Source organism: Nanorana parkeri, unplaced genomic scaffold (assembly GCF_000935625.1).
Source record: "Nanorana parkeri isolate BGI_ZX_2015 unplaced genomic scaffold, ASM93562v1 scaffold35, whole genome shotgun sequence".
Classification (NCBI taxonomy): domain Eukaryota; kingdom Metazoa; phylum Chordata; class Amphibia; order Anura; family Dicroglossidae; genus Nanorana; species Nanorana parkeri.
This window is the reverse complement of record NW_017306303.1, coordinates 7,274-20,114: the sequence shown is the minus strand read 5'-3', so window position 1 is coordinate 20,114 and position 12,841 is coordinate 7,274. Positions and strand designations below refer to the sequence as shown.

The window sequence follows — 12,841 nt, the reverse complement described above, 5'->3', positions numbered from 1 at the left end:
TATTGGGCAAACTAGAGGGGCTGTTAGTTAAAGTTTTGTGTCTCTCGCTAATTGGTTAGTCAAAGATATCTTCTGCCTGTAGCGTCCTCCCTCGGCATTCCTTTCATGTATCCTCGGCGCACTCCCGAATACAGGATCCATCTTGGTTTCGCATAGCAACGCTAAAAGCTGAGTAAGGAAAGTCACAAAGCTAGGAAGCAAATGAAACAAATTCAAAACAATTTAAAACATAAAAAAGGACATTTTCTTGATATGATCCATATTTCTTCACAGTCCCCCCTAAAATGACTATTTCTATGTAGATACATTTTCCTGTCCCTTAACCTATCACCTGGCACACACCCCGGAACTCTTTTCTTAACATGTGTAGGGGCCGTCCGAGGGGCTAATCCACCTCTGGTCCCAACATGTTGGTATGCACTGTCAGGTGATCTCTGTCCCTACTCTCACTAACCTAAGGGGTTATAAGATTATATTTGGGGGACAAGGATTGTAACGGGGAATATGGTTTCTCGTCATCACTCAGGTAGGTGTCCTCTTCTACCTGTATCATGGTTGGGGTCAAAGTACTCTCATCCATCGCTTTGGCCATTAACTTCTTGGCATAGGGGATCACACAGCAGACTACTAGGCTGATAAAGATCAGAACAATGAGAATCACCACACCTACTTGGGCTAATGCTTTCTGCCAACCTGTCATCCAATTAAAATATTGGTCCCATGGGTCTGTGATACCTGAATTCTTCTTTAGTTCCAGTGACAGGTCTGCTAGCTTCTTAATGGCTAGGGTAACTTTACCATTTGGGCCGGTGTTGTCTGGGATGTACGTGCAGCAGGTTCCCGTGTCTATGATCATTTTGCATACACCCCCCTTCTCCGCAAGAATCATGTCTAAGGCCATCCTGTTTTGGAATGTCATGTAAGAGGTGGGGCCTAATTGATCAGCAATTCCCTGCAGGACATCTCTGGTATAATTCACGAACCGCTGCTGGTTGTAATATATGTAATTTATCCAGTCTATACCTTTAGAATAGCCACCTGTTCGGGCAGGAGCAAAGCTTCCATCAATACCTTGATGGCTGGCCCATGTTTCACCGGTGTTCCAGCAGCCGTTAGGAAGCCTCGCATCTTCCAAATGATTCCAAAGTCATGTGCCACCCCAAAGGCATATCTGGAGTCTGTGTAGATGTTTACTCTTTTCCCCTCTGCCAGTTTGCACGCAGCAGTGAGGGCTTGAGGTTCTGCTTCCTGGGCCGACCTGGTAGGCGCCGGGGATCCGCCTGTAGGATCTGATCCACGGTTGTCACTGCACAGCCTGTGTGATACTTACCCAGATCGTCCACATGTCTGGAACCATCAACAAAGAGGGTAAGGTCCGGTTCAACCAGGGGTGTATCACTCACTGTGGGAAGGTGTGTGGTTTCGGCGTGCATGACTTCCAAGCAGTCATGTCCTTGTTCCGAACCTTCCTGTGCTTCTTCCTCAGTTCTCTCCTCATGTTCTTGTTCCGAACCTTCCTGTGCTTCTTCCTCAGTTCTCTCCTCATGTCCTTGTTCCGAACCTTCTTCTTCCTCAGTTTCCTTCCTCTTGTGCTTCCCCCCTTGAAAGTGGGAGAAGTGTAGCAGGGTTCAGAGTGGTGCAGCGCTGGAGGGTGACATTGTCTGGGATCAGCAGAGATATCTGTAGTCTCAGATGTCTGGCAGAGGATAGGTGCCTTGAGAGATGCAATGGCCCAGGAATATAACCTTCTCAGAGCACCATTGAAGTTTGTCTTTGGAAGCTTTACACCCCTTTTTAGCCAGATATGTAAGCAGACTCTCCGCAGTTTCTTCAGCCAGGGGCAGGGTGTCAGCACATATAAGAGCAGGTCATCCACATACTGGAGCAGGGCTACAGTTTCCTCACAGGCTCTCTTAGTATCTGCATGCAGTTGTGCTGGAACATGCTGACTTCTCATTTGCGCTCTTAGCTCCTCAGCAGGATCTTCTCTGACTGGAGCTCCTCACTTTCCCGTGCAAGGCTGCTGTTCCTTACTTTCAAATCATTCAGCTCTTTCCTCAACATGTCCAACTTGAGTTCAGACCTCCTCTTCTCCTTATTTGCAGCTTCAAATTCATCTCTGACACGACTCAGCTCCTGTTCAACTTCTTCTAATCTCCAAGACTTCTCATTCACCTCATTAGTTAAAAGGCATTGCATGTTCTCAAACTTGTCAGTAGTGACTGCCAACTTCAGCTGCTCTCCGGCCTCTTGGACCCTTCGCTCTGCTTTTTCCTTCTCCCCCTCACAAATGGCTAGTTCATCTTGAAGGCGCCTATTGTCCTTACGCGAGCGTGCGTCCTCCCTGCGCAGTTCCCGCCCCAGGAGCTCATTGTGACGCAGCTGGTTACGCAGCTTCCCAACTTCAGCAGATGCTCCCTCATATTTGCCCTTTACTTCTCGGAGCTGTTCCTGTAGTTCCTCAGCACGTGAGCTGCTACTTAGAGCTTCCTGGGTCAGGTGATCTTTCAGGGCCAAGAAGTGTGTCTGCATCTGTTTCACTTTGCTCTCAGAATCCAGCATCTGCTTCTGCACATCACGGAGCGCTTCTTCCAACTGCCGGATCTGTTGGTCTGACTCAGCTTTGCTCCGATCTCTTTCAGTGGCCAGAGCTACACACTCAGAACATCTCCTTGACAGCTCCTGCTGCAGCCTCATGATCTCTTCTCTGGCCAACTCATAGTATCTGCGAATGGTTTCTAGCTCTTGGCGTTGATCAGAGTTTTCCCCAGGAAGCTCCAAAGGACGCAGCTGAGACCTGGCCGGCAGGTGAGCTGCATGCTGAGGATCTGTGCTTAGAACAAGATTCTGTTTCATTACAACCTCCTCTTTACCAGGACTGGGTGGGCTATTGAGGTTTCCTTGGGAGGGTCACTCCCTCTTTAAGTTTCACCACCATCGGGGGTACATCCAGGTGTCCGATGTCTTCTGGGCCTGAGGCCCAAAGCTCCTGAGGGATCCTATTCAGAATTTCTGGGGAAATGGTGGGTTTTCCATGTGGTTGATGAAGTGAAAGCATCAGGGGCAGGGAGCAAAGGGCTGAAGAATCCTCAGGTGACAATGGTGAATGTAAAGTCACTCCTCCCTCTGGTGTGAAGACGATGGAGGCCTGGAGTCTGGATAGCACATCTGCACCAAGCAAGTTAAGGGGACAGGTAGAGGACACCACAAATCTGACCAACAAGTTAGGATATGTCCCTATTTGGAGTGGTTTGGTGAGAGGATTGGGGCGTGGTACCCCATCTACACCCACACAGGACACATCTATGTCTGAAAGAAAAGAATCATCTGGCAGGTCTGTTGCTTTAAGTACACTTCTGGCTGCACCCGTGTCAATAAGGAAGGTGGTGGGTATCCCCTGTACAGGTAGGACGATTTTCCCTAAGGGCCCTCCCTCCCCTGAAGACGCTGCCATGAGAGGGGAGGGGAACACGGGTTTGCCCCTGTCCTAGTGGGAAGTGGGGCGAGCCATGGCAGGATTCGCAGCCCCCTCTTCTTGTTGCCAGGGGCGGCGGGGGGCCCTGCATTCCCTCCTGAAATGCCCTAGTCTCCCGCAGTTATAACAGGTAATCCTCTCCCTCCGGCTAGGTAGGGGAGGAGGCGGTGGGTGTCCTAGGTAACAGGGCATCGGCTGCTTGTCAGGGTCTGGTAAACTCGAGACCAGGGATGAGGCCTGGGATGGGGTGAAGGTGACATACATCACTGGCGCCTCTGCTATGTTCATGGGGTGCCAGGACTGGAGGAATGACTCCCGCTTCAGCCGGGGCCTAAGGGGTGGCTGAATTTCGGGAGGTAGGGGCTCGGGGTCAGCATTGGTGAATGAGCTCCATTCCGCACTGGTCACTTCATCATAAGCTATGTGCGGGGCCTCGGACGGAAGTAGGGCAGGTGGCAGCGTTGATGCATCTCCCATTAGTACATTAGGGAACACGGGAGTGTGGTAGGAGCCATTGGCATTCAGCACCGGGAGGACTGGGTACATGGGGTTAATATGCCTTCCGGATGCTGCCTGACCTGGGACACCAAGATGGCCGCCACCAGAAGGAGGCGGAAGTACACTGGGCTGGGCAGGAAGTGACATGAAAGGTATACCAAATGGCCACCACCGGATGTAGTAGGGGCGGGACTTCCGGCGTGTTGGCTGGGTATACCAAGATGGCCACCACCGGAGGGTGTCATAGGGGTGGGCGTGGTTAAGCCACCAGGGCCAGTAGGCGTCATAATGACCTGGGAGGGAGGAGCCACGGATGATGGGGCGTTAGACGAAGGGTGCGGTTTGGAATAGTTGTCTGTCCAGTCGCCGCCATTATAGGGCGGTGGCTCAAACACATCATCAGCTTCTGTGATACACATACATAATTTCATCATCTCGTTTAACTGTTTCTTCTACCCATCCTTCTTTGTGCAAAGCCTTTGCTGTACGAAACCAGGCTTCAGCTATTTTCATCAATCCCTTATCATTTAACTTGCCTCGATGTTCCCTTATCAAGGTACGCCAGAACTCTGGCTGGAGACGGACAATATCATGTTTCAGTCCACATACTTTTGGCAACCTCTGTAGTTTTCTACCTCCTCCCCTCCGCTTGCTCTATTTCAAAGAGGATTTTTCCCGAAACTCCCTCTCACTGGGTACATTAACCCTTAGCACCAAGATGTCGGGAATCGCTGGGACAACAGGCTGATGGCCAAGTTTACGTGGGGGGGATACCCCCCTTCTACTACTTTTACTAATCCCCAATTCGTTACATCCACAGTGAACATTAACCCACAAACACATGTAGGACATGACATTACACCGTGGAACTAAGCCACTGGCTGACCGACTAAGTTCACCTCGGGGGGACCGACACGTCACCCCGGATCTCCGTCCGTAGACGCCCACTACAGGGTTCCTCTTTCTTGGGGCGTAACAACGCGGAACTGAACCACTGGCTGACCGACTAAGTTCACTTCGGGGGGACCGACACGTCACCCCGGATTTCCGTCCGTAGACGCCCACTACAGGGTTCCTTCTTTCTCGGGGCATAGAGCTCACTTGAGATGAGGACGACCCCTGTAGCTAATTCATTTAGCTCGGCTCAGCCTCGGTCCACAGCCGCAAACACCTCACAAGCCAGGATAACCATCCTGTAATGAATTCTTTAAGCTCAGCTCAGCCTTGGCCCAGAGCCGCAAACACAAACAGATAACAGATAACAACACACAGCCAGCAGAAATCTCTTATGCAGGTTCTTAGCAAAACAGCCCTGGGCAAGGAAAAGTTTACCTGCCTTTTGCCGTCCTCGAACAGCCAAGTGGATGTGACCGTGGATCAGACAGAAACAAGTAGTACAGTGGTAAGATATTGAAATATATGCCTACCGTACTCTCAGGGTTGCGCAAGCCCCCTTGGTCTGTCTGGTCCTCCGCTACCATCCGTGTGTCATGGCTGCCCTTGGATCGGAACCCAGGGCCCCACGATTTTGGGCGCCAGTTGAAATGGATCTGAACCACAACTGGGTTCACACAAGATGTCTGCTGCTGTTTCTAATTATGTCGTTTTCGGTGCACCGGAGAAATCACAAACTCAGGATTAAGGTTTATGACGCATCTACTTTATTCAGGGCGGTCTCTCTCCTTTATACACAGATAACAGGAGAGTGTTCGTCACACATATGCCCACCTCTGTTATCTCTAAATGTCTTGTACTATTGGGCAAACTAGAGGGGCTGTTAGTTAAAGTTTTGTGTCTCTCGCTAATTGGTTAGTCAAAGATATCTTCTGCCTGTAGCGTCCTCCCTCGGCATTCCTTTCATGTATCCTCGGCGCGCTCCCGAATACAGGATCCATCTTGGTTACGCATAGCAATGCTAAAAGCTGAGTAAGGAAAGTCACAAAGCTAGGAAGCAAATGAAACAAATTCAAAACAATTTAAAACATAGAAAAGGACATTTTCTTGATATGATCCATATTCCTTCACAATACTGTCATTAAGCTCATTGTTTAGGCACTTACTATAGGATCATAGCCTTGTCTCCTAATTGTTCTCCTGGGTTGTTCCCCTGTCACATGGGCTTTCGATGGAGACTACAAGTGACCAACGCGCATTGCGCCTGAGTAGTTCACAGTAGTCTTAATCAGGAAATCCGCTAGACTAAGGCCCCTTTCAGACAGGCGCTCTGATCGGGTCCGTCTGTCAGTTTTTTAGGCGGACCCGATCAGATGCCCAATGCAAGTCGATGGGCAGCTGTGTGTAAAAAGACAAACGTCCGTTTACACCCGGTTAACCCCGGTCTCCGGCTGGGTCTGAAAGAAAAGACAGAGCAGTGTTCTGTTTCGACGAACCAGATCGTGCCGGAACAGGGGTAATCTGATGTAAATGGACTCATGTCCGTTTACATCAGATTCCCCATAGACCAACATGGGGTCCATCAGTTTCAGTTGTACGGCGGTGAAATCCAATCTGTATTGCTCTGATTAGGAGAGGATCTGTGCACGGATACTCTCCTGATCAGCCCATGTAAAAGGGGCCTAAGAGTGAGAGGTCGCATAGGTCAGCCAGGTTGAATAGTACTGCCTAGAAGTTTGCCAAAGACAATGACAAATATTTTGGCAGGTAGAGTTGATCACGTAAATGTATTTCAAATGTGCTGCTTGGATGGGAAGGTCTGAAATGACGGCAAAACTTCTAAATTATCCCCATATGGGTATCTTAACAGGCATGAAATCTCTGCTGCCCAGCTATAAGTTGGTGACCCACCCTTCCCACAATTCCATCCTGTATTTTCAAGAATGTTATCAACCCTGCATGATATATTGTTTACCTTGATTAGGAAATTTCTAACATTCTCCCTAGATGAAGATTTAGGGCCAATAGCAATCAAATAAAGAACTGTTTTAGTTTTTTTTCATGTCTATCCAATATTCACTTGCCCTTCAGACATATAAAATAAAATTGTTTCCAGTTGACAATGGAAGTGGGAGCACCAGGTCACAGAATCCATAACACATTACAATCAGTACAGTACATTAATTCCACATAGTAAAAGGAATAATGTAATCAGAAGGTGATAAAAAGGCCTTCAAACAATAGTATGCCAAAACTCTATTTCCCATTTGCTTAATAAAAAAAAATGAATTCCAGCATCGGCTGCCAGAATGTAACGCTTTCTTTTAATTAGTGTTATGAAATACCAGGAGTGAAGATCCTGTCCTATAATGCTCCAATCTACTATGGCAACAGGAACATTTTTAAGGAAACAATGTGCCAAATTGTGGGACTGACGCAAGAAAAAATCAGAAAGAGAGAAAAGGCGCTAAAAGCCATGGAACAGGGGAGTAAGCTGAGTATCTCAGTGGTGGTAAGTTTAGCTCTGTGTGCCCTTATGTTTTGCAATATTTATATTCATTGTCAAGAGCAGTTTTGTTTTAGTTGCTAGTCACTATACATTAAAGAGGAACTTTACCCACCAATTTAATGTCTCCAAAAACAGGAACATTTAAAATGTATTTCCACTTTTGCAGTTACATTTAAGAAATCTCAACTATACCCTTGTGATGTGTATCTATTAACACAGCATACTGAAAAATTAGTATTTAAAAAATATTTCTTACCTTTTAGATGCTTTGTTGCAGCAGGCAACCTGTCTGATTCCATGTTTTTCTCAGCACCTCCATAGTGATTTGTCTTAAAAGAAAGACTCAGGACTGAAATTTGAGGATTGTGCTTCTCTCATTAACGCCAATAACATGCAATAGTGAAGCCCCTCATCCCTCATTACCCCTACTAACTTTACAAAAGGAGGAGAAGCCAAGTAGAAATTTGAGGTGAGTGGAAATCACTCATCTCATAGTTCTCCTTTAAGAAGCCAAGAATCCCTAACCAAACTAACAGCAAATTAAACTGCAAGGAGCATTTTTTAAACATTTTTAGCTTATGTTATGTGCATAGAAACATGTAACAGATATAAAATAGGTGTTGTCCCAATTTGCTGTGAAAGTGGAAATACACTTTAAGGCATGCCAACTGTCACTGTTGCCAGTGTGCATATTTCAGCTCTCAACTGAACTTTCAAACCCTTAAATGGCTGGTGCCATAGCTGATCACATGTTCAGCACCATGGCAACTAGAATCCAAATAGAGGCTAAGATGGCACTTTCCTTAGCTGTAAAAACTTGGTGTAGTTCTGCTTTAAACAGTTTAAAGCATGCCACGGAAGGACTGAAGAGATTGTGGTGATCATACTCAAGTAAGTAAGTTAAAAAAGCATTGACACTTTGTCAATGGAGGGCAAACTCACACGGGGGAGTTTATAAAAATTGGAGCAAACAGAATATGGAGCACCAACCAATCAGCTTCTATCAAAGCTTAACCAAATAAAATGAAAAGATAAGCTAAATGGTTGCCATTGGCAACTGCTCTAGATTCTGTCTGCTCCCAGTTTTGATAAATTCCTTCCACAGTGTCTCTGCAAAGTGGTCCCCCTGACCCAGCTGTACTTACCTTGCCAGCGCTTCCTTGCATTTCTCCTCACAGCTAACACCTCACAACTGTGGCTGCAGAGGAGGAAAAAGATATGAGGGAGCACTAACAGGGGGAATATATGTCATAGACTTCCTTTGTAAGTCTGTCATGTGATGCTTTGTCGCATGACTGGAAACAGGAAGTGTAGGTAGATGTCCCCACTCTCTTGTACTGTGGTGGCACTGGTCTGAGGTCTGTGCTGGTCTGCCAGGTGCTGGAACTAGCTTTCTGTCCCCTGGCTCAGTATCATAGGATGGTTGGATGGACCAGCAGCCCCAATAAACTACAGGGGCACCAGGCGCTCTGCCGCTTTGCACAGTCTGCCCCTGATCCCTGGGGCCTTGACCAGATCCCCTTCTGTCTAGGTCCTATAGCGGATGAGTGTACTGCTAAAAAAAAATGTAAGTGAAAATAAAGATTTGATAAACAGTTGTAAAAATATCATGCAACATAAAAAAATTGCAACTACAGAAACTATATAATGTTTTGGGGGTTTGAAGTCGTTTTCTAGTTAAAAATGCAGATTTTAGCAGAGTAGCAAATTGTATTGGTTCAATTTGTGTTTTATTTTGCAGAATGTTGGAATAGCAAATCCAGTTTATAATGCAGATGGATGCAAGATAATATCAGAAACAGGTGAAATAAATATTTTATTCTTACAGTAGAACCCCAGGATTTTGAAAACGTAATCCTTGCGGTGGGGCTACCCCCGCACTGCAAGGATTAACTGCTCGTTTTGTCTAGGGAGCGAAACTCATTCAGACCATCCCCGCAGCCTCTTCTCCCCTGGACTCAGTGAACTGAACAGCGGCACTTTCCTCCTCACAGCCGCCAGTGACAGCCAGCAGCCTGAGATGCCATTGCGACCCCTTTGTTCCTCATCCTGGCCAGGCCCCCCGTTCCCCGAGCCCCATAACGGCCACCTTTATTTGCCTCTCTAGACCAAAACGAGCAGTTAACCCTTGCAGCGTGGGGGTAGTCCCACTGCAAGGGTTAACTTTTCATAACCCTAAAACAAATACTGGACTTTGTAGATGCACTTGTATATGTACAAACTGTATATAAAATCAATTTACAATAACAATCTTTGACTCAATACCTTCCTATTCATGTCATTCTGGAATCTTATCTCTACCAGCTGCAGATTTCACCCATTTCCTGATAATATGAAAAAAGTATAAGGCTCCTTCTAACCATTATTTCCATTATGTTGTTAACAGAACTCCTTTCCTTTCTCATAGAGGTTTGTTATGTCAACATATATTCAGCTAGGACAATCAGGTAGCTAAGAAAAGCTAATTATGAAAGGGTTGAGAGGACGTCTGCTGAAAAGGGAACATGTTGTCAGTGGTAACCTTTGCCTGTTTCAAGAGGCAATTTTGCAGCAGCAGAAACATTCAGCTGTGTAGACAAAACCTCTTGAAGTTGCTGCCTAATGAATAGGAGAATGAATAATAGATGTACAATGGATGGATGCATAAGCTGAACCCTTCTCTGAAAAAAATTTAAGTGTCTAACCCTTCTAATCATGAACATTTCTTATTGTAGACCCTGCAATCAGGTCGCTGATCATTGACTGCAGTGGTGTAATATTCATTGATATTGCAGGAGCCCGTCTGTTTATACAGGTAAATTACTTTTCCTTTACAAATAATTCCCTCTCAGAGCTGGAAGCCGAAGGATACTACGTTCAGACGCCTTAAAAGAGAACTATGGGGTAAGTTTTTTCCCCATAGTTCTCTTTAGGGTCACGGGAGGACATATACTAACCTCCTCCCGTGACCCAAAGCTCAGTATATCGCAGGCTATTGCCCGCCATATACTGAGAGCGCCGCAGCCAGGGCGAATCCTGACAATACTGTCTGGATCCACCCAGCTGCATGAGTGACAGCTGGCTCTGCCTATCTAGATGCAGAGTCAGCTGTGCCCGCCCCCTCCCCTGTCCATTCCTCCACTCAGCGCTGGAGGATACGAGAGGGGGGAATCACTGCGGGGAGCAGTGACTGACAGTCGCTGACTCACTGCAGGGAGACAATCGCAAAGTGAGCGGATCGGCGGCACGTTTCTGCTTGCTTCCCGATCGATAGAGCCGACATGTGACAGCTTCTCTGTCACAGGTCGGCTCTAACTATGAGGATGAGTGGAAATCACTCACCTCATAGTTCTCCTTTAAGCTCACAACACACAATGCAATCTGATTGCACAACCTTCTTTAGGTCCACCAACTAATTCATTGGATAGATGGTAGGTAGGTAGGTTCTCATATTACATCATATTGGTAGATCTAAAGTAGATTGTAACATGTATGGTGAGCATTTACTTGTGCAATGCTATATAGTTGTAAGATAAATAATAAATGATACTAATGTACTATAAGCCTATCACAAACCTGCCCAATGCACGTCGAGTATAAGATGAAAAGATGCATAAGCAAATGTTACTGAAAACCTCATGTCAGATGATTTAATCTAAACATAGATGGCTGAAATGCAAATCGTAACTCTATTCTTGTAATAGAGCCTGGCCCCACTTTACACCCTTACAAGTATTTTTTGCATGCAGGGAGCATTTTGGTGTAACAATCATAAAAGCAATGTGTATTCATGGTTTTTAATGTTGATTCCATATATTGGTTGTAATGATTAAGGTGCATGAGCCAGATCTCCTCATTATATACAGAGGTTTGCTTACTGGTTCCAAGTCAGTGAATTGGAAACTGGTGGGACAGCAGAACAGCCAGTCAGCTAACATTTCCAGCAGGAGAACAGCAATGGCAATCCCAAATTTATTTATGCATGGAGGGTGAATGAGGTGAATGAACCTGTGTCAAATACAGAGCCTCTGTAGGTGCTAATCTATAAATATCTGCATTTAAATCCCAACTTGGCAATTTTTTAAAAGGTGTCCCAAGTATTGTAAAATACCCTCTATTCACCACTAGATGTCCTCAGTTCCCCATGTTCAATGATGCTCAGCATCATTCATCTTAGAACATTGAGGACACAGTGTGAGTGCAGGGGGTTATGGACCTGCCCCTGTAAACAGGCATCAAAATGGTGCCCTGCACTCACAGTGTAATAATCCACAGAGCAGCACCGACATCATCACCTCAGTGCTGCTTTCTGCATTTTAGAGGGTCTCCAGGAAAAGACCCAAGAGGACCATGCATGTCATGTGAATGGCTTGAAGACATCCGGAAAATATTAGTATAAAACAAAAATAGAGTTGAAGGAGTCTAGAGCTGGGCTTTAGCACAATAATAAAAACTATGGAAGAACAAAAACTTAAAATGTAAAAGTCACATAAAAAATTACTTTAAAGCAGAACGCCAGGGACATTTTTTTACCCCTTGCAGTTGGGCTACCCTGCGCACTGCAAGTATTAAATGCTTGCTTTTGTCTAGGATGAAAAATAACAAAGCTATACCTACCTGACCCTCCAAGCCGGCTTGCTCTTAGGCCGGTCCCTGCCACCTCGCTCCCCCTACGCTGCAGCGGTCTAACATCCATGAGACATTGCATTCTATACACAGAGTATAGGACGTGAGAATGCCGAGGGACATATTACTGAAGTGGAGGAGGAGAGATTTGAAAGAGACTGGTCTATGAGCAAGCCGGCTCAGAGGATCGGGTGGGTATAACTTTGCTATTTTTTAACCCAGACAAACACGAGCACTTAACCTCGTATCCGCATTGCAAGGGTTAAGAAAAATTTCCCTGGAGTTGTGTTTTGAAGTAATATAACACTTTATAACACAAAGTATGTGTTCCTGAGACCAGTGGCGTCACAAGGGGGTGACACCAAAATGACTGACAGTTTATATATAAAATTTGGTGTCACCCCCTATGAAAAGTCTGGCACTGGGTCACGGACCGAGAGCACGACAGTGTCAGGAGAGGGGACCCGGCGGCATACGTCCTCTCCTCTCTCTGCTGGCGTCCATCACCAAGATGGCCGCCGGCAGGCATCGATTACGCCGACCGTGCATGTGCAATGACGTGCGTGATGACGTCATGGTGGGGTATCACCCAGCCTCGGGATGCCCCTGCCTGAGACATATGCTATACTTACCCCTTATCCGCTTGTTGGCTGCCCGTTGTGAAAAAACGGACGGACGGCAAGGTCCCAGCGGCGGGTTGCCATAATTAGATGGCTTTTTTTTCTGCTCGAGGTGTGCCCCCTAGCGCGCACAAAAAAACACGTCCGTTCTGCACAGCCGTTACCGGCTGTTTGACATACAAACGATCAGCGGCTCTATAGCTGCCGATCGCTTGTATGTTGTGGCTCGTCCCCCTTCTG

At 46.4% G+C, this 12,841-nt stretch overlaps 1 protein-coding gene across 1 annotated transcript in view; it reads left to right on the top strand.

The window, feature by feature from the left end:
* SLC26A10 (solute carrier family 26 member 10) overlaps positions 1 to 12,841 on the top strand; it is a 39,672-nt gene that overhangs the window by 23,595 nt on the left and 3,236 nt on the right. Inside the window, exons 12-14 of the mRNA XM_018569588.1 lie at positions 7,200 to 7,379; positions 9,118 to 9,178; positions 10,091 to 10,170. Coding sequence (XP_018425090.1) covers positions 7,200 to 7,379; positions 9,118 to 9,178; positions 10,091 to 10,170 — 321 coding nt within the window. The remainder of the gene's footprint in view (positions 1 to 7,199; positions 7,380 to 9,117; positions 9,179 to 10,090; positions 10,171 to 12,841) is intronic.